The 22,272-nt window shown below is 41.8% G+C and overlaps 1 protein-coding gene and 1 long non-coding RNA gene across 2 annotated transcripts; both read right to left on the minus strand.

Annotated features, from left to right (window-relative positions):
* Nucleotides 1–13,480: 13,480 nt before the first annotated feature.
* Nucleotides 13,481–14,700, minus strand: ZNF502 (zinc finger protein 502). Its single transcript, XM_052644429.1, has 2 exons — nt 14,683–14,700; nt 13,481–14,593 (listed from the first exon to the last, which is right to left on the minus strand). Exons 1-2 carry the CDS (start codon nt 14,698–14,700, stop codon nt 13,481–13,483), a joined length of 1,131 nt encoding a protein of 376 aa, XP_052500389.1.
* Nucleotides 14,701–14,753: 53 nt separating this feature from the next.
* LOC128057558 (uncharacterized) lies at nt 14,754–21,841 on the minus strand. The gene is made up of 3 exons (XR_008200327.1): nt 21,762–21,841; nt 15,527–15,638; nt 14,754–15,045 (listed from the first exon to the last, which is right to left on the minus strand). It is a non-coding gene; the product is annotated as an uncharacterized LOC128057558 (long non-coding RNA).
* Between the last annotated feature and the right edge of the window lie 431 nt (nt 21,842–22,272).

A 22,272-nucleotide genomic window follows, 5' to 3' on the forward strand; every position in this document is an offset into this window, starting at 1 on the left:
TAAATAGCCTTCTGTAGATTAAGTATGAAATCACAGTCCAATTACAAGAATATTCTTTAGAAAAAATACATTATGGAACCAAAAGAAAAAAAGATGTTGAACTTTGTTTTCAATAACAATATTGACTTCTGGAACATCTATCAATCATTCAAAATCAACTAACGGCAGCTAGGTATTATATACAATTCATTTTATTCTCAAGATAACCGTAATAAGTATCATCATAATTTTTTAGGGGGGATGGGAAAAACTGAGGCTCAGACAGGTAAGGTCAGATAGATACCCATTAAGTGGCAGAGAAGCCCTCAAAGTCAAGACTCTGTAGGTCTATTTTCTTAACTTTTAGGACACAATTGCCTCTTGTGCAACACACGAAATATTCATCCCAGCCAAAGACTGAATCCTAATCTCCTAAGAATTTTGAAAAAAAAAATTGTTTTCATATTTCACCCTAGTTGTATCTCGAGTTTATTCTCCAGCATGAAGCCTCTGATGTCGCCCAAGTGCTAAGCTAGTGCTGAATCCTAATCTAAGAATTTTGAAAAAAAAAAATTTGTTTTCATATTTCACCCTGGTTGTATCTCAAGTTTATTCTCCAGCATGAAGCCTCTGATGTCGCACAAGTGCTGAGCTGTGCCTGAAGGATTTCCCACAGTCAGCACACTCTTAAGGTTTCTCTCCAGTGTGAATTCTGTAATGTTCACTAAGGTGTGCTTGCTTGCGGAAGGTTTTTTCACACTCACTACACTTATAAATATGTTTCTCTCCAGTGTGAGTCCTCTCATGTTCAACAAGGGAAGAGTTCTGAGTGAAAGCTTTACCACATTTGGTACACGTATAGGGCTTCTCTCCTGAGTGGATCCTCCAATGCTGCATGAGGCATGTGCTCTGATTAAAGGCTTTCTCACAGTCATTACACTTATAAGGTCTATCTCCAGAATGACTTCTCTGATGACGAGTAAGGCATATACTCTGACTGAAGGCTTTGCCACACTCACTACATTTATAGGGTTTCTCTCCAGTGTGAACTCGCAGGTGTTTAATAAGGGATGGACTCTGACAAAAGGCTTTGCCACACTCACTGCATTTATATGGTTTTTCCCCAGTATGAATTCTCAGATGCTGGATGAGGACTGCTTTTGTTTGAAAAGCTTTCTCACATTCATTACATTTATAAGGTTTCTCTCCTGTATGAATCTTAAGATGTTGAATAAGATTTGACTGTTTACAGAAACAAGTTCCACATTCAGTATATACGTAGGGCTTCTCTCCTGTGTGAATCCTCTGATGCTGGGTAAGAGATGATCTCTGAGTAAAACACTTTTCACATTCGCTACATTCTGAAGGTTTCTTCTGCCTGTTAAATCTCTGATGTTTCATGTGCAGTGAAATCTGGCTGGAACTCATGCTGTCTGTAACAATAAAAGGACATCTGTCTGATAGGCTCCAGTTTATAAGAAATGTTCTGTCAAATTCATAATATTTACAAGGAACTTTCTCAAAGATGATTATCTTTAGAGTAACACTGCTCTCCTATAAAAGGTCTGTGTGCACATGGTGTCCTCCCAGTCATTGCTCACAGTTTCCCTTCCTAGTTCTTGTTCAGCATGCATCTTCAACTTCTAATGCAAACCTCTGATGACCAGGCTCTCTGATCTTCCACATCTTTTCAAGTCATTTAACACTGTGCCATCAGGCTTGGTTTTCTCACCTGAAAAAAATTCGCAAAGGAAAATATTCTATGTGCAGATCAGAGGACCTGCATTGTAGAGCCCTGATTTTTATCCTCTTGTCAATAACAGAGGAAGATTACAATGATGGGGGGAAAAGATTAGAATAGGTGATTGGCAGAAAGAGATTAAGTAATGACAGGTCTTGGGAAATCTATAAACTTCCCTATTGTGATTTATTCTGAAACACACAAATACTAAAACTAAAACTGATCCAGTAATTTAGGATCATCCAGACTGATAAATAGAATAATAAGATACTAATCTTGGGTAACTTAAGTGTTGGGGAAAATTACTACTCACTTAGTCTCTAGTCCTCAAAAAAATGGGTGAAAAGTAATGATGTTTCCTTCAGTTGCCTATAAGTAGTATCTTCACAGATTAGTAATAACTGAAGAGCTTCTCTGTCAAGATTTCAAACATGATCCAGGCTTTAATGTTTGCTAGGTCCATCTCACCAATCCTTCCCTATTCGCTCACCTTGATAGTGTCTCTTTGGACCTCTCTCTCTCCAAAACATTCAGCATCCATTGCTCTCCCCCTACATACAACTGGGAAATCTCACAGGTTTGGAAACTAGAGCTCTGCTCAATGAAAGAAAATAATATACCACTGTTTTGTTTACAGAAAAATAAGATAGAGGTGGTCCTTAAGGAAGAAGACCCTACTGGATAGTAACTTCACTACAGCCAGGATCTGGCCCTCACCTTTGAAGCCAAAAAAATTCTTCATTATCTGACAGGTACTAATCAAATTCACAAGGAGAATGATGTAGCAAACACAAAGTCACTTTACTAGTTTACAGTGAAAATTTTTTATGCTTAACATCCAGCTGGTTAATACATTTTCCCCTCTGGGGTATATCCAGAGAAAGCCATCAGAAAAGGTACATACACTCCAATGTTCACTGCAGCACAATTTACAATAGCCAAGACATGAAAGCAACCTAAATGTCCATCAACAGAGGAGTGGATAAAGAAGATATGATACACATATACAATGGAATATTATTCAGTCCTAAAGGAGAACAAAATAATTCCTTTTACAGTAACATGTTTGGACTTAAAGATGAACTAAGTGAAGTAAAATAGACAGAGAAAGACAAATACCATATGATATCACTCATATGTGGACTCTAATTTTTAAAAATGATACAAATGAACTTATTTACAAAACAGAAACAGACTTACAGATTTTGAAAACAAATGTATGGTTACCAAAAGGGAAACGTGGGCAAGAAGGGATAAATCAGGAGCTTGGAATTAACATACACACACTACTATTTATAAGATTGATAACCAACAAAGACCTACTCTACAGCACAGGGAACTCTATTCTGTATTCTTTGATAACCTATATGAGGAAAAAATCTGAAAAAGATTGAATATATGTATATGTATAACTGAATCACTTTGCTGTACACCTGAAATTAACATAACATTGTAAGTCAACTATAATACAATAAAAATTTTTTAATGGTTTATGGTCAGAGACTGATCTGATTGGGCAGTCTTGTACCACAATGGTTGTTAATAAAGTGACTATTTTGTGTGAATTTATCTTTATCTGCTGTATAAACTTCCATTATGAACATACTAAACACAAAAATAAACTCTAAGTGGTTCACATAGCTAAATAGAAAACCAAAACTCTAAGCACATCTTTATTTCCTCTAATTTTATTGTCCCCAAATAAAAATCATGTTGTTTTCTTAATTATATAGAATGAAACATATCATAAAAAGTGATTAGGCCAAAAATGAAATTACTTGAAATCCTACCATCCAGAAGAAACTGTTGATATTTTTCTTCTAAGATCTCTCAGTGCACACATAGACACATATGTATACATGTATTATGTGTACATATTAGACTAGAATGAATTCTTTGGAAAATAAATAGTCATATCTATTCACAGAGTTCCCATTACCTAAAAATCCAGTTCACCTAGTACTATTCTTACTGAGTGTAATGGATACCCAGGCGCCACATTGCCTTCTAATGGCCAATAACACTGGTGTGATTACTCTAGCTCTTGTTCCAGACAAGGCCAGGAACTCATTGCATACCCTCTAGGGAAACATTTAATTCACCTTTACAATGGGTCTTCCAATAATTTACTATCAGTTTATTTTTATTTACTTATTTGGCTGTGCCAGATCTTAGCTTTAGCGTGTGGGATCTTGAGCTGTGGCATGGAAACTCTTAGTTGCACTATGTGGGATCTACTTCCTTGACCAGGGATGGAACCTGGGCCTCCTGCATTGGGAACGAAGTGTCTTAGCCACTGGACCAACCAGGGATGTCCTTACTATTAGTTTCTGACCACTACACGATTAGACCATCATACTTAGCAGTTCAGTGAGTGGTTTCAGGGTGTTCCACCTGACTTCGGTTTAAGTATCCATGATAAGAAATTACTGCACACTCTGATCTATCCTGTAACTAATTACCCCAGAGCCTTCTTTCACAGCAAGCCACTCTCTGATTTGAGTAAGATAGCCCCATTTCTGGAGAGTTCTGTGTTCGGTCTGCAAGGTCTAGGTTCAGTGGTCACTTGGTGGTTGCCACCTTAAGTCTGCCTAATGGTGGCCCATAACAACCCATCCGGGGCTCTAGTTAGATTTCACTTGCCCAGAGAAAAGTTGTTAGGAACGCAAGCAACACCGGTTTGTCTCCTGGACACACTTCCCATGAGGAGGAGTAGGAATCTGAGGTGCAGAGGGAAGAGAAAGACTACCTATAAACTGCTAGTTTACTTTACTTCCTTCATACTCTAGATTCAGGGGAATTCAGGGATAGCCCATCCAAAATGACTATTTTAAGTCTAAATGAAAGCATGTCATTCTCCTGGGAGAGTATCACTAATGATGAAAAGTCAGGGAGAGGTGACAATGCACAAAAAAAGAGGGCTGGTGCTCTTAAGGACCAAGCATCCTGGGGTAAAATTTCTCCACCAGGAATAAGATTGGAGCCCACCAACACCCCCCCAACCATACACACACTCCAAACCTAATGGAGAAGCCACTGATTTCAAAAATCAAAGACTGTGGGGCAATAGTGAAAGGCAATGAGACAAGCACTAGACTGAATCAAAATGTCTGGGTTCTAGTCTCTGCTCTTCCAGTATCTCATTCGGTAACCTGAAGCAAGTCACTCAACTTCAATTGTGATTTCATTTTTCTTTTAATCTGTGAAAAAATAATATTTAAAGCTTCCTCTAGTACCAACATTTTGTGATCCTTTGACTCCAAAGATAGATGGGGAAAAAGCAAAAATCTCAAATCAAGCCCTTTCACTCCCTCTTTGATTGAAGCTGGTTATTCATTTATATGAAAAGTACCAAGTGAGCAGCCACTATTTGTTAAGCAGTGAGATGGCCTCTTGTTAAGAATAAGCTGAGGGACTTCCCTGGTAGTCCAGTGGTTAAGACTCTGGGCTTCCATAGCAGGGAGCATGGGTCTGATTCCTGCTCAGGGAACAAAGATCCTGCATGCTGCCTGGCATGGCCAAAATAAATAAATAGGCTAAGTGTGATAGGGCCCACATGGGGTCTCATTGATAAGATAGCTCGTTATGTCAACCTAGAAAACAGATAATAAATCAGGTGATCTGTGAGACTGACCAAATTGCCCAAATGGCATCCTGTTATCTCACTAGTGTCTATCTTCTCAAAGCTGCGAGACCACCAGATTCCAGACCTCTGGCTACATGATCATCCCTTCAGAGAATTTTTCACTGGTGGAGTATAAGAAGGACTCCATCAGAAAAGGAGAATGCCGGTTCTCCTTAAGAGCCAGTCATCCTCTCTTTTCCCTCTAATAAATCTCTTTTTCTTGCCTGACTGCCCAGCTCGCTTCTTTTTCTCTGCACTTGCCTTACAAAGTGAACAACAGGACAACACCTCAGTCTCACAATCAGAGGCTGATGAATTTCAGGAAAATAAGACAGTCTTAGTGTGAAGCAGAATCTCCAACAAAAGACAGGGAGCCTATTAGAAGATGTTAGGGACCTCCTAAGAGGAAAGGGTTTAGGAACCCCTATGAAGAAAAAGGAAAGAATATTGTATCAAAAGACAGTGACAGGGTTACCAATCTAATCTGTCCCAATCCACTAGCACCTCTTGACACCGAACAAGTTCATTACCTTCAAATTTCTAATCAGATTAATTCACACCTCTAAACAATTTTAATATTCAGGTCAAGTATGAACCACCTTTCTTCCTCTAGAAAAGTTTTCTTCACCTTTCCAAGGCACTTTCTCAACATTCTAAAAGAATGTCACACATTATCTACTGTAGTACTTTCCATTCTGTGTTTAACACTCTGATTACATTCCATCTCCCTCCACTAAACTTTGAAGACAAGTATATAACATGAGCTCGAAACTGGCAGTCTCTTGGGTTTGAATCCACGTTCTATCAGCTATTAGCCAACAAGTGGTACTGGGTAAGTTACTTTACGTTTTCTGTGTTCCATTCTTAACAAATGTTAAATGGAGCTGATAATCACTTTCATAGGGTTGTGATGATGTATAAATGAATTAATGCATGGAACGTATTTAGAATAATACCGGCTGATAAGCATACAATACATAGTACGGCAATGGCACCCCACTCCAGTACTCTTGCCTGGAAAATTCCATGGACGGAGGAGCCTGGTAGGCTGCAGTCCATGGGGTCGCTAACAGTCGGACACGACTGAGCGACTTCCCTTTCACTTTTCACTTTCATGCACTGGAGAAGGAAATGGCAACCCACTCCAGTGTTCTTGCCTGGAGAATCCGAGGGACGGGGGAGCCTGGTGGGCTTCCGTCTATGGGGTCGCACAGAGTCGGACATGACTGGGCGACTTAGCAGCAGCAGCAGCTGTTAAACTGTTGAGTCTGGATGTCTTCACACAGCACCTACCCTGTTGCTATTAGTAATAAAAACTTAATGAAAGGAAAGAGATAACTTGCACATTCACTTATTCAACCCGCACAACTTTGTGAAGTGGCAAAACGAGGGATAGTATTTGTTTCTAGGACACAAAAAACGGAAGTAACCCACGAGTTCGCTCACTCAAGTACAAATAAATGGAACCGGGCCTCCGAGACCAGGGCTCTGGTACAGCCTTCCTCCCTCCCTCTCCAAGGGAGCCGGTCCCAACCCCCAGGCCTGTGCTCCAAAAGCCTGGCTCTCCCGGAAAGAAGAGGCGTTGAGGCCAGCTCAACTCCCGGGACCAGCCGCAGCCGGGGACGGCCAAGTCTGCTCACCAAGCGAAGCGCGAGGCACCGCCCGCCGCGCTTCTCCGCCCTCTCGCGTCTGCGGGTTCCCAGGCAGCCCGCAGGTCCTCCCGCGCTCCAGCCCACCCTGACGCCAACAATACGCGCCGCACCAGCAAATGCAGCCGTCTCCTCCCTGGCAAGCCGCCGGGCTTCTTCCCCCGCCCCAAAACAGTCGCAAACGCACCTCAGTATACCTCTTCCCCGAATAAGGATGCTGAAGTCAAGTGAGAGTCGGGGTCGTTCCTGGGAACTCTTACCCCAGGTTAATTTACCCAGCAATCGGACCACGTTTATCTTCCCCAAAATTCTGTTCCAGGTCATCATCCTTTGATGGTTTTCTGAAAGTGTCCCTAAACCTGGCTTCAACCTTCCTGCTACACGTTCTCAACTGTAAGATAACTGGTCTTCTCATAGAACCAAAAACACCCTACTGCTTCCCGCTGTTTGATCAACAATTGGCCAAAAGACAAGAGCTCTGCTTTGCCTTGAAGTCCCAGGTTCTCACTGTGTGAACCTGGTCAGGTTAGCCCTTTGTGCCACTTCCCTCACTTATAAAGATATTAATTTCAAAGATACCAAATTTCATAGTGTTGCTGTCAGGATTAAATGAAGTTAATCCGTGTAATTTATCAAGAATTTCTGGTACTTAAAAATGGTCAATAATGTTTGCAGAACATTACCATGCTCCCCAAATCCCAGCTTCAAGCCCCATTGACTGCAATGATTTACAGGACTTTCCTGCCTTCAAGGTAGCACCCCTGCCCCCCTTCTGAGAAACTTTAGATCTTGCTGATCTTCATTCAGGCAGTATTTGCATATTCCAGGAATGAAGCCACTGGCAGCAGGGCACCTGACCCACTTCCAGGCATTTCCAATGATCTGCAAGCTCAGGAAAATAGGGCTGTCACCCAGGTGATTCCCGTGTCGGGAAGATTCCCTGGAAGGAGAATGGCAACCCACTCCAGTATTCTTGCCTGGAGAATACCATTGACAGAGAATACCATTGGCAGGCTACAGTTCATGGGGTCACAAAGAGTCCGACCTGACTGAGTGACTAACACTTCTTACCATCATATCCCTAGTGTGCAGTAGTAGGCTTTCAGGAAGCATTTAAGTGAATGAGATGCAACAAAGTTATCTGCTCAAATTTCCAGATGGACAATACTGTAATTAGCCTCCAATTAAAATAAATAAACTTAAAAACATTCCCAGATGGACCATTTTCACAAAATGGAGTCCACTGATGATGCTGAAAACAGGAGTGGAAATGCCAGACTGAAACCACCGCTATCTTCAGCTAAAAGAGGACCCTTTGTAGAACTGTTAGCTGACAGGCCAGAGAACAACGTTGGGCTTGCCTTTTTACTCAGTATCTCAGCCTCAGCAATTCTTTTGAATCAGATACCATCTTCTTCCTCCACAGCCCTAACATTCCACATGCCAGAGATCCTAAGCCTACATATTTTTTCCCTTTTAGACTTCAAAGAATCTCTATCAAAAGGCTCTGCTGGGTGGAAACTAACCCTGCAGTGGGGTCCCCCAGGCAGAGCAGGTTACTAGAAACAGGAATCTGGGGCTTAACTGCAATTTGTGATGAGCTTCTTCAGTGAGAGGTGGAAAATGGATTGGAGGAATGGACACCAAAAAATCCCACTGAACTAAGATGACCTTAGCCCTGCCCTAGCCAGCAGCTGCAAGAAAGTGAAACTAGAGCTACTAGGGGTCAAGACCAGATTTCTGCATTATGTAGGGGAAAAGATGGGGTTAAAATGCAGAATCAACTTATTTCTCCGCCTCACTTACATGCAATAAGGTCTTATTCTACAGGCCAAAAATCTTCTTGATCTAAAGTGAGCTTCTCCCATTCTCAGAATTAGGGCATAACAGACACAAGGAAAGAGGCATCATGGAGCAGAAGTACAATAAAGAGAAATCAGAGGGAAAAGCAAGGACACTGGAATTTCAATTTCACCTGAGAAATAGCTGTGTTACCTCAGGCAAGTCCAACCATCCTTCTGTCTTCCTCTCTCATTTTGTGGATCTCATGTGGCCTCATCTCATGTTCTTCTAAAGTCACAAATTACATTTTGATTCACTGAATATAAGCAACACATTCTAATTCTTCATCATTCCAGAGCCCCAAGAAAAGCCATGGTTCAGGAAGGTCTTCCATATTCGGGTTCTCAAGCTCAACTACTCTCCTGCCAAGCCAGCATCACTGCTCAGCTTGTCTCTCTTACTGCAAGGATATTCCAGTTCACACAGCTGTGCTTCTACACCTGCATGCATTTCACTCTTCCTGTTGACCATGACGTCAATATATCTGGAAACACTTTGTTAAACTATAATGGGACATTTAAATGTCTAATTTGTAACAGAACCTCCCCCCCAGATTTTTTTGCTACATATTACTTTTGCTTACAAGATCCTCTCGGTATCAGAATGGACCACACACTCTGTACCTTGGGGGAAGCTTCAGAATTCTTACTTCTAGCAAACACTTCATGACATACTCTTGTATTCACTGTACCTTTCTGCTAGTAACTGTGGACTTAAGTCACAACCTGCATCTGGGCATGGAGAATTGTTTGACTCAATTTTAGTTGAGCTCAACAGGTATTTACTGAGCACCTACTAAAGGCCAGAGACTGTGGATACAAAGATGAATACATTTCACATGGCTCCTGCCCTGATGGAGCTGACAGTGGGAAGAGAGATTTGTAAACTAGCCATTATAAACTGAAGTGAAAGTCCCTCAGTCGTGTCTGACTCTTTGCAACCCCATGGACTGTCCAGTTCATGGAATTCTCCAGGCCAGAATATTGAAGTGGGTAGCCAATCCCTTCTCCAGGGGATCTTCCCAACCCAGGAATTGAATGCAAGTCTCTTGCACTGCAGGCAGAGTCTTTGCCAGCTGAGCCACAAGGGAAGCCCAATAATACTGGAGTGGGTAGCCTATCCCTTCTCCAGTGGATCTTCCTGACCCAGGAATTGAACTGGGGTCTCCTGCATTGCAGGTGGATTCTTTACCAACTGAGCTATCAGGGAAGTCCTCTAAATAGCATTTCTATATTTTCCTTAGATTGCAAGGGTTGCCTCTGGACTTTTTCTATACCTAAGAAACTCTAGTTGGTCAACCACGCCACCAGGAAGGTGTTTGTGCAATGATATAGGAGTTGAGTAGAATGAAGATTTTGGGACTGTTGGGCCAGATAAAGGACCAGGCTTGGGTAGGACATAGGCTGCCCCACAGCTTCCCTGTCCCACTCTTTGCGACCCATGGACTATACAGCCCATGGAATTCTCCAGGCCAGAATACTGGAGCAGGCCTTTCCCTTCTCCAGCCTTTCCTAACTCAGGGATGAAACCAGGTCTCCCACATTGCAGGCAGATTCTTTGCCAGCTGAGCTGCAAGGGAAGCCCAAGAATACTGGAGTGGATAGTCTATCCCTTCTCCAGCAGATCTTCCTGACTCAGGAATTGAACCAGGGTCTCCTACATTGCAGGTGGATTCTTCACCAACTGAGCTACCAGCCATTATAACCTGATACATAAAATGATGAAGTCAAAAAATACAGAAATACAAACATGTGACATCAGGGACAGCTTTGAAGAGTTGTTGCCTGAGTACATTCACAAGTGACAAACGAGAGCCTCCCAAGCAAGCAGAAGCAGGGAAGGGAAGCAGGTGATAGGAAGAGAATGTGCAAAGGTGCCAAACTAGAGTCCAATGATGATGAGTCACAGGAATTTGCACTATGGAATAGAACATGCAAGGAATGCCCTCTGAAATGACGAAGCAGGCACGGGCCAGATGGGGAGACTCAGCTACCCCTGGAGGCTAACACTTTATTCAGAGAGAGAACCACAGAGCTGCCACAGTTGTGTCTTGCAAAGACCATCCAGAAGACATGTGAAAGATGGCCCAGTCGTACAAGAAACTGCAAGACTGGTTGGGAAAATGGGAAAAAAGCCTAGGAAATAAATCAGGGAGCTTGGATAAAGCACTATCAGTGGCGGTGGCTTCCTAGTTTAGGAGTTATAAGTCAACTGGATATGGTGGTTGATTGGATATGATGAGGGAAGGCTGAGGAAGAAGCTAGCTTGAGGCCAAGCTAGAATGACTTGACACATGGTGGGCCAGCAACTGACACAAAGTCAGGAGTAAATATCTGCATGTGTGAGAATACGGGATGGGGGTAAAGCTGATGAGTTCCTTTTCTTTCTGCTTCTCCAGGAAGTAAAAATGGAACCAGATTCTCTTAGCCTGAGGATTAAAACCTCGGTTTGTCCATTCCATTTTAGAAAATCTTTCTAACAACTGAGGCATCTTTCACCCTTAAGGTTTTCTGGCTTCTTCCTCAAGAAAACTCTCCCTTTCCTCTCTAACCTCCAGTCAAGACTCCAAAGACAGTAGCATATAAATATCACTCTAAATGTCAAGAAGTTCCTAAAGTTTTTGGTAAGCAGAGTTTGATTAAAATATATTAACTCAACAAATAAACATTTACTGAGCATTTACTATGTGCTAGCAATGAATTCTTTAGTGTTTGAAAAAATACAGACATTTGCTTTCCATGAGCATAAAATACAGTTTTCATAGTGTTATTTTGCCCCCTAAGACATTAATGTACTCAATTACGAACTGCCCTATGGCAGGTTTGAGAACATTATCTTTATAGCTGGAGAGGGAAAAGTATGTTATTTCTGTCATATTCCCATTATTGGTAATTAATAGCTCAAACTAATGCTTGTAAGACAGTTGCTCTGGAAAAAAATATCAATGCTGAATTCCAAATAACCATTCCAGAATTAACTTACTTTAGTTGTGTTTAATGGTCATATTTTTTAAAATTATATGAACTTCAGAGCATAGAAAACTATTTCAAATACCAGTCAAAGGCTATCCTCATATAATCTTCCACAGCTGACTCTCTGGGCAGCAGTTAAATACAAGAAAGAAAATGGAGACATAAAGGGGAAACATGCCCTTCTTTTCACTCAAAAAATAAAATGCCATCAGTCATGGGAAACCATACTATCTTGATATTCAGCGTAGAAAAAGAGGTAATTCTCTTCAGAATTCTTTCCAAATGCATCCCATGAGAAGGGTTTCCTTAGATAGCTCTAGTTCACAAAGAATGATAAACATCCTGGAATAAGAAAGTCCCAATAAAAACAAACATCCAACTCTCATGAATCTATGGTTATCTCCAGTGCCGGGACTTCCTGATGGTCCAGTGGTTAAGACTCCACGCTTCCGCTGCAATGGGCACGGGTTCAGTCTTGGTAAGGAAACTCAGATTCCTTGTGTCAAGTGGCACAGTCAAAACAAAGCAAAAAACAAACCTTCAATGCCATGATTACACAAAACCTAGCCTTCTCCAATACAGTGACTTCATCACTGAAGCTTTCTCTCTTAAGGACTGTCCACCAGTGCCCAAATCCAGCCAACCTGAAAGGGGCTGCCTTCCTTTATCACTAATGCTTTCTCACCCTAAGGGCTAACAAACCCAAGTCCCAAGCTGATCCTACCGGGCTCCTATCCCCTGGTCCCTGTGAACTAGTCGCCCAATCAAACTGATAAGGGACAGGAAAATGCCCTAGTCCAGGTCAGGAATATGTGGGTGGCTTGCTCAGTCATGGGCAGGCTTTCTGCTCTGAGGCCTCTTACCACTGGTAACCCAGCAAAAACCACTTCCTTTCTGGGTAAGCCAATAATTCCACAGGGACAGAAGATAGGTCTTCTTCTCTGTGACACTCTGAGCAGATCTGACTTCCTTCCCACAAACTGACAGCGTTTGAGAAAAGCTTTGAGTTATTTCCTTCTTAGCCCCAAGTGATCCTCCTGCTTTAAAGAAAGATCTCCCTCACCCTGATAAAAAGTCTTCTTCACCATTCCTGTAGCAATCAGCCCAGTTCTTGCCATATATCCCAATACTTGTTGAATAAATAAATGAGTAAGGATTCTGTTTTCATTTGTTTCTGTCTAACCTTCATGGGACCACGTCTACAGATGGGCAGCCTTCCCACAATAGCCACCTCAGTCACTTGGCGGTTATTCAGCACCACCTCAGAAGAGCTGCCACTTTCACATTGAGCATCAGTTTGGAAAAGCAACCCAGCCTAGTGAGCAGTGAACACAGGTGACAAGCTGGGGAGGTAAGGCAGGAGTATAATAAGGGAAACAGTGTTAACTTAATAAATGGCACCTCCAGCTATTAGAGTGCCCTAGGGAGAGGAATGGCAAGGAGCCAGGATTTCTCTGAAAAGTAGGAACTTCCTTCCTATCCTATATTCCCAGATGCCCACCTGGAGTAGGCTCTGCATTCTCCAAATTCCCACCTCCATTTCTGGAAATATTCTTCTGAGTATGGTGTCCAAGTCTCCTTTATCCTTCCCTCTGGGAACTGTTCCTGTGCCTCTACCCTGGGCCAGATTCCTAGCACTCTCCCTTGAGAAACCATCACATGAATGCCAGATTTATTCAGCACTGTGAAGTTTCTGATGTCTGAAAAGGACTGAACTATGTCTAAAGAATTTCCCACAGTCAACACACTCATAAGGCTTCTCACCAGTGTGAATCCTGTAATGTTCACTAAGGTGTGCATACTTCCGGAAGGTTTTCTCACACTCACTACATTTATAGAGCTTCTCACCAGTGTGAGTTCTGTGATGTTCAGTAAGAGATGTGTTGTGAGCAAAGGCTTTCCCACATTCTTGACATTTATAAGGCTTCTCTCCAGTATGAATTCTCATATGCTGAGTGAGGCAGGTATTCTGGTTAAAGCCCTTTCCACATTCATTGCATTTATAGGGTTTTTCTCCAGTGTGACTTCTCTGATGCCGAATAAGGCAAATGCTCTGAATGAAAGCTTTACCACATTCACTGCATTTGTAGGGTCTTTCTCCTGTATGAATTCTCTGATGTTTAGTGAGTGGGGTGCTCTGAGCAAAAGCTTTGCCACATTCCTTACATTTATACGGTTTTTCTCCAGTATGAATTCGCTGGTGTTTAATAAGGGATGGGCTCTGACAAAAGGCTTTCCCACATTCCTTACATTTATAGGGTTTCTCTCCAGTATGAATTCTCTGATGCTGAGAGAGGTTTGCCTTTGTATGGAAAGTTTTCCCACACTCATCACATTTATATGGTTTCTCCCCAGTGTGAATTCTCTGATGTTGTGTAAGATTTGAGTGTTTGCGAAAAGAAGAGCCACATTCATTGCATAAATAAGGTTTCTCACCAGTGTGAATTCTCTGATGATGAATGAGGTGTGTGTTCTGACTGAAGGCCTTCCCACATCTATTACATTTGTAAGGTTTTTCTCCAGTATGTGTTCTCTGGTGTTCAGTGAGATGCGAATGATTGCGGAAGGAATTCCCACATTCATTACATTTATATGGTTTCTCTCCAGTGTGGATTCTCTGATGCTGAGTAAAAAACGATCGACATCTAAATGTTTTCCCACACTGCTCACACTCATACGGTTTCACTCCAGTATGAATTCTTTGATGTCTCATAAGGAATGAGCTACGACTAAAAGTTTTCCCACATTCCTCACATGTGTAGGGTCTTGTATGAGTTCTCTGATGCTGGGTAAAGGATGAGCGCTGAGTAAAGGTTTTTCCACATTCACCACATTTCCAAGATTTTTTCTGTGTAGAGAGGGTCAAACATTTACTTTGGCCTGAAATCTCATTGGTGTGTATGCTACTTGTCTCCCATTTATGCAGGCTCTCTTCTGTAGAAACCCTGAGATGTGTAACAAGACTTGAGGTCAAAAGCAAGCTTCTCTCTAAATGATATTCCTGGCTAATCATTTCTGGAGGTGCTTCCTTATGGATAAAAGTTATTGCTCCAAAACCTTCTTGGAAAAACCGTGGTCCAGGAGCCTCTCTGGGAGGGTTTTCCTTCATGTTCTCACGTATATGTTTTTCTTCAAATGTAGAATCCTGGTATTCATCCTCTTGGGATCTCTTTGATGCTACCCCTGGCAACTCAATATCAGTGCCATCCTGCTCTGGAGCAGACTTGTTCATCCAACCTGAAAAAAACCACTGCAGTGAATTTCTCTTGTGTAGGGCACAGTGGAAGTCCCTTAACTTAGAGGGACCTCATTTTGACAGGTCTTAATACTGGCCTATGAGTAAGGGTCAATAAGAGCAAGTGAGCAAGTAATTCAGAATTATAAGCGGTGGAAGAGATCTGCACCAGGGTAAGGTGATCATCATTAATGAGAAATGGGCAGCTGCAGACACCAAGGAAGTGAGGCAATCAGAGACAAGGGAGATAAAAGGAAAAAGACAAATAACAGACTAAGATTAGGGCAAAACAGTGAGAGAATGTAAACGAGCCAAACAGTAGAAATGTACCAGGGAAAAGCTGGCCCCAAGAGGTGCTCACTCACATTCATCCCAACATCCTAAAAGAGAGAGCAATTTTCTCTTCTGAGCTTCACTGAGTTTCTCTTGTAAAATTTCGAAAGCCCTCCTATTTCTTCCACTGGTGAACACTTGCTCACTCACCTGGACAAATCTCTCTTCCAATCTCTCTCTCTTCAGCTCCTTGCATATTCAACATCCACAAATCTTCTCTTTGCTTTGATTTGTAAAAGACTTCAAGGCTGGAAGTGGAGCCCTGCTCATAGAGGAAAAAAAGGTGGGGGAAGGGATATCACTGTCCCAGTAAACAGAAAAATGAGAAAGAGCTGTTGTCTGAGGACACTATCTGATAACATACAAAATCTGTCAGGATAGTAATGTGCCTGCACCACCAAGTGTTACGATGGCTTCCAGCTTTCTGGATTCACAAACTCCATCTGTCAACTGTTCAAGTGACAGCCAGACAGACTAACATATTAGGAAATACTCAAGCACTTGATAAAACACATCAGAATGTTATTTATAAAGATAAAAATAACTATGAATGGGAATATCCATGTTAATGAGTCCACTCTTTCCATTATACAATAATCTAAAGAAAAGGCAATTAATATAATCAAAATTTACATGGGGGAAATGGCCTCATAACAAGGCTAATGCATTACGTCTGATCCACCCACCTCCCCTATAGTCAAGGAGCTGGATAGTAGTTAGGGATTTCTCTCTATTTGATACAACCTAGAGATACACTGATTGTCCTTTCTTCAAAGTGTCTTATCAGTGACAAAATTTTTCTTTGGGCACAGCTCAATATAAAACTGCACGCTGCAGTTAAAAAAAAAATTCTGTGAAATAATTTTTGACTTACAAAGAGTTGCAAAAATAGTAGAGAGCTTCCGGTTTTGGGAAAGTCAAAATTGTAACTGTTCATCAAAAAACATCTCTCCCTATAAGCCTGAAGTGAGAAGTAAAACTGGAAACATCTCAAGGAAAACAGAAGGCAGAGAGATGGTTATCATAATCAAGACCTCAGAAAACATGAAAGAATAGGATGTCTGGTGAAGTAATTAATAAGACCAGTTCTGTGGCCATCTCATTAAGGTCTGTGCCTCAGTGTTGAGTTTTAGAGATTTAGGAGGATTCTAGGTGGGATTTCCTGATCCTCTTCCATAACAGGGACATAAAGTGGACCCACTGCAGAATCCTACAGATATTCATGAGGTAGAGTCGGGTCTGCGTATAATCAGAACTAGACAGCCCTATATATATATAGGGCTTCCCTGGTGGCTCAGAGGTTAAAGCATCTCCCTGGAATGCTGGAGACCCAGGTTCGATCCCTGGGTCAGGAAGATCCCCTGGAGAAGGAAATGGCAGCCCACTCTGGTACTCTTGCCTGGAGAATCCCATGGAGGGAGGAGCCTGGTAGGCTACAGTCCATGGGGTCGCAAAGTGTCGGACACAACTGAGGGACTTCACTTCACTTCACTTCACTTCAGACAGTGGAGAAAAAGTCAGACATGACCCTGCCCACCCAGAGCTTACATCACAGCTCAACAAAGAAATTACACCAGTAGTTACAAATAAGGGAATTAAAAAAGCAGAAATATTGGGCACTGTGGAATGTAGAGCAGAGGGGACCTAATCTAACCTGGGAAAGAAAGCCTCGCTGAAGAAGAGATAAGTAAGGATTAGATGGGTGAAGAGGGAAAAGAAGATATCAAGAGAAATGAAATGGAATATATAAAAGGAATCAAGCCCCATGCTTCAGAAGAATGAACGAGCTCTAGTAGGGCCAAAGTACGAAATGCTAGAAATAAGCCATGAAGCCTGAGGCAAGCAAATACAATCCTGCAGGTCATTTTAAGGAATTAACCCTAAACTGAGCAGAAGGCCACAAAAAGGACCGGAAAATGTTTGAAAAAAGGATGTGACATGATTAGATCTGCTATTACACACACACATCCTTTTGTCCATAGTATAAGCGAAAGCCCTGGGATTTCTTTGGAAGGAATGATGCTAAAGCTGAAACTCCAGTACTTTGGCCACCTCATGCGAAGAGTTGACTCATTGGAAAAACTCTGATGCTGGGAGGGATTGGGGGCAGGAGGAGAAGGGGACGACCCAGGATGAGATGGCTGGATGGCATCCCTGACTCGATGGACGTGAGTCTGAGTGAACTCCGGGAGTTGGTGATGGACAGGGAGGCCCGGCATGCCGCGATTCATGGGGTCGCAAAGAGTCGGACACGACTAAGCGACTGAACTGAACAAGAAAAGTGTGTACAGGGGTGAAAGGTAGGAGGCAAGGTGAAGAAGGCTGGAGTACCCCTGAGAGGTTGTTTCAGCAGTCCAATAAGGAGACTGGGCTGACTAAGAGAAAAAACAACAGGACAAGAGGAATAATAGAGGGAGATGTAAGGAGAAAAAGTTAATGACAATTTGCTGGTGTGAAGCTTGAGTGATGACAGTAACCTTTAATGAGAGTGGGAACACTGGTTTGGGAGGGAAAAGATATATTCAGTTTGAAATATCAGGCATACATGGATATTAGAGGAGAGAGGTATGGGCAGAAAACTTATATTTAGAATTTTTGTCATAAAGAGAGTAATTGAAATTCTGGGGGTAACAGATAAAATCATCAAGAGTATATAGCTAGGGGATCTCCCCAGCAGTTCAGTGGTTAAGACTCTGCCATTCCAATTCAGGCAGTGGGGGTTCGATCCCTGGTGGGGGAACTAAGATTCTTCGTACTGTGTGGCACAGCTTAAAAAAAAAGAGAGTGTGTAACTAGGAAACCTTTATGGTGAGTTTACACATTTATAAGGAAGTTAAACTCTGGCTTTTGACTTTATAGACTCTTAATCCCCTAAGAGAAACATAATTTAATATATGATAAAAATTGGCATTTCCAATCATGAATAATCGATTTCTCCCAAATTATGCTGAGATTGTTTAACTATCTGGAAAAAACACTTGGTGAGATTCCTATTTCATACCATATACCAAAATAAATCTAAACTGAGTAAAGGGTTAAAAAATGTATTTTTTAAATTTACACATCAAAGAAGCAGATGGACCTGATAAATAAAAGGATTCTTATTAATGAGTAAAGAAAAAAGATGAACTGACAGAAAAATGGGTAGTATAACAAATACTCCAAGAATTACAAAAAGCCAATAAACATATCAAAACAAAGCTCCACCTCCATGGTAATCAAACAAATGAGAACTCAAAGAATGAAGAATTAATTTTTATATCAAATTGGAAATTTTCTCTTTAATGCTAAAACTCAAAAACTGGCAAAGGTCAGGAAAAGAGCCTCTCACACACGACTGGTGGGAATGTAATCTGGTACCATCTTTCCAGAGATAATCTAGTTATATATAGTAGGTCTTAAAGTTGTATGCTGAGTGTCAATTGGGACACCATGATCACCATTTTGTAGGTACAGGAACTCAGAACAAAATTCTCAGTCTATACTATATACACCTGCAATGTATCTCAGAAGATCCTCAAATTTATCAGTATGTCATAATTTCAGATACAAATGTAGCATCATATATGTATGTTAAAATATGCATATGAATAAGACCAAAAAAGGAAAATTAATCATCACCATGGGGATATGAATTACAAATGATTTTTCCCCTCTATTTCCCATATTTCCTCAATTACTTATATTCTGCCTTATTTTTAAAAAACTAACTTAAGGAATTCTCTGGCGGTCCAGTGGTTAGTACTCTGCACTTTCACTGCTTGAGGGCCTGGCTCAATCCCTGGTTGGGAAACTAAGGTCGCACAAGCTGCACAGCATGGTCTAAATAAATAAATAACTTAAATCTCTCAGAATATCTATCAATTTGTTAGCCATGATCATCTCTGAGGAATAAGATTATGGCACACTTTCTTCTTTTTTCTGGCTGCGCCACGTGGCATGCAGGATCTTCTCCAACAAGGGAATGAACCTTTGGTCCCTGGGTTGGGAGCACAGAGTCTTAACCACTGGACCACCAGAGAAGTCTGAAACTTTTGTTGTCTTAAGGCCTTTCTTTTTGTAATGCTTGAAAGTTTTTCTGTAGAAATAAGTAAATAACTCTGTAATCACAGAAAAAAGTGAAAAAATATAATCAGAGATGAGCACAGAGACTTATGTGCAAGGATCACACTATTACTATAATTTTAAGAAAATACAGGCAAGTAAAAATTGATGATATACCAATATGACAGATTATGAAATTATTAAGACTCATGTTTTCAAAGAATACTCATGAGAATACGTTAAAACAGGAGACTACAAAACACTAAAAACAAAAAATATGCACATATATACCAGTACTAAAGTAAGCATTCAATAAACAGAAACAATTATCAACTACACAGATATATACAAAACACACACATACAAAAGGACAGTAGAAAATCCTCCAAAATGTCAACAACTGATCTCTAGGTCATTTAATGGGTTACTTTATGTTGTCCTTTATATTCTTCTACATATTTCATTTTTCCTGCAATAAACATGAATTACTTTTTAAATCCAAAAAATATCTTAAAGTGAAAGATCTGGCTCAGAGTTTTAACTGTCCCCCCCTAAAAAAAAAACCTTTTTTTTTAATGCCACATCTAATGGATATGGTATAGGTTTCCCATTCAGAATAAGATCAAAGTGGCAAAGTGAGCTGTACTGAAACTCAAGAAACTTTGCTCTGCCATAGCCCATGGGAACAGGCTGTTTATCTGAAAAAGGTGACAAATCAGGTAATATTCCAAGTCTGTGAAACCCTTGACTAAATGAGTTAATTCACATAAAGCACTTATAAAAATATATGCCACACAGCAAGCACTCAACATAAATCCAGAAATGTCACGTTTGAGAAGGACAAGTCTGTCACATCTACTCTCTAGTTGCGGATCATCTGAGCTGTGTGTCTACATCAAAAGTTAGCAAGCATTGCCTTTGTAGTTTGAAAACAGAACTAGACAATATGTAAACAAGTGAGCTTATTTGTTTCAACAATTTTTTTTTTTTTTAACAAAAACAGGTGGTAGACCAAAATTTAGCCCATGGGTCACAGTTTGCTGACACCTTGCTTCTAAGTTGGCTGGAATGGAATGCTTACACAAATAAGATAATGTGAAATATCTGTTCATGATTTTAAGATGCTAAAAGGATAAAACTTAATCCAGATTTGGGGAAAACAGGTCTGTGTGTATACACACACACACACACACACACACACACACACACACCATCATCTTGCTAAAACTTACAGGGACCTAGCATCCTCCTCATGTCTTGTAACGTTTCTCCCTGCTGCCACTTTGCTACTCCTCTATAAGTGGCTGATGGATTCTGGGAAGCCAGGTGTTTTTGAAGAACTGAAACCACAATTCCTTACATAACACCACACTTAAATGTACTGTTTTGTGAAGCCCTTCCTGATTTGCTTGTTGGCTCCAAGTAAAGTATTCCTCCAGGCTGCAACAGCACCCTGGACCTACATTTTCTGCAGCGTTGGGTCACTTAATAGCAGTGCGTCCTCGGATAAGTCATCTATTCTCTACGGACCTCGATTTCCTCATTGAAAATTAGATGTTGTTGTGAAGGTTAAACAAATGCACAACTGTTTCAAAGAGTGCCTGGTATCCGTTAAGAGACAAATAAACGCGGTTTAAAATATTATCACAGATCTGCTCACATATGTATCTTCCACTACTACACTGGGAAGCGACTTCCCACTTGGTAAGGCTCCGAGGTCACTCACTCTTGTAGTCCCGCCTCTACATTCTACGTAATATTTGGCAAGTAATGGATAGTAAACTTTTGTTGTTAGACATAAACGTTTCAGCGTACATACTGTCAACTGAGCTTTGTAGAGAAAAGGCGGCAGTGACAGTTCAACATTAGAGATCAAGAAATCGGCTCGGTATCCCAGAGAATTACAGCTCAGGTCTCCAAACTATCTCGCTAGTGCGTTTCACACTATTTGCTTTCTCCTCTTAAGTCCCTTCAAATTTTTTTAAGTTTTTGAGCTGCAAGACTGTTGGGGGAAACAGCTGTGCCCAAACGGAGACCTCTGACCCCCAGGATTTCGTTTCCGAACTCGGGTCCTAGGTCTCGGTCACTTATCCGTTACTCAATCATCATTCACTCATTCACGCCATCATCTTCTTAGGTGTATTCTGTGTGCCAGGCCCTGGTGAGTGCAGTGCTGAAGTTGCAAGCGGGGATGGGCTGCCAGGAGCTCGGGGCCGTAAGGGTACTCAAATATTCGGGGAGAACGAGGCCTGGGCGGGTTTCCACATAAACCAGGGCTGCCGCCACTGCCGAGAGGCGTGCGGTGTCTGTCTTTCCCTTCCCCTAGGTCCCGCCCGCTCACCGTGATGTCCGGGGGCTCCCCACAGGGCAGCGACCACTGTCCGTGAGGTACACGGAGACCCAGGGGTTAGAGTCACCTGCCGAGGCCGGAAGAACAGCGGCGCGGCCGGTAGTGCGTCATCAGAGGCCCGGCGGCTCTTGTCCGGCGCAGCCCTCGGAGGTCTAGGAATTAAGAGGAGCCTCTCGATAGCGGCCTCATAGAAGGCGATTCCCCGTCGGTTTCCCTCCAAGCCCAGTGGCATGCCTGATGCCCCATGAAAGACTGCCTTGCTCGGAATACAATGACCACCTCATGCCTCGGGAAAACTGTAGACGGGGGCGTTAGGGTTGGAAAAAGTACTAGGTAGGTGTCAGAACGGGCCATCTCAGCAAGAGAGTAATACATTGCATCTGCTGCAGAATAGCTCCTGGCACTTCCCTACTGGTCCAGTGGCTAAGACTCCGTCCTCCCATTGCAGGAGGTCCAAGTTCCATCCCTGGTTAGGGAACCAGATCCCACATGCTGCAACTGA

This window comes from Budorcas taxicolor, chromosome 1, assembly GCF_023091745.1.
Source record: "Budorcas taxicolor isolate Tak-1 chromosome 1, Takin1.1, whole genome shotgun sequence".
Taxonomy (NCBI): Eukaryota; Metazoa; Chordata; class Mammalia; order Artiodactyla; family Bovidae; genus Budorcas; species Budorcas taxicolor.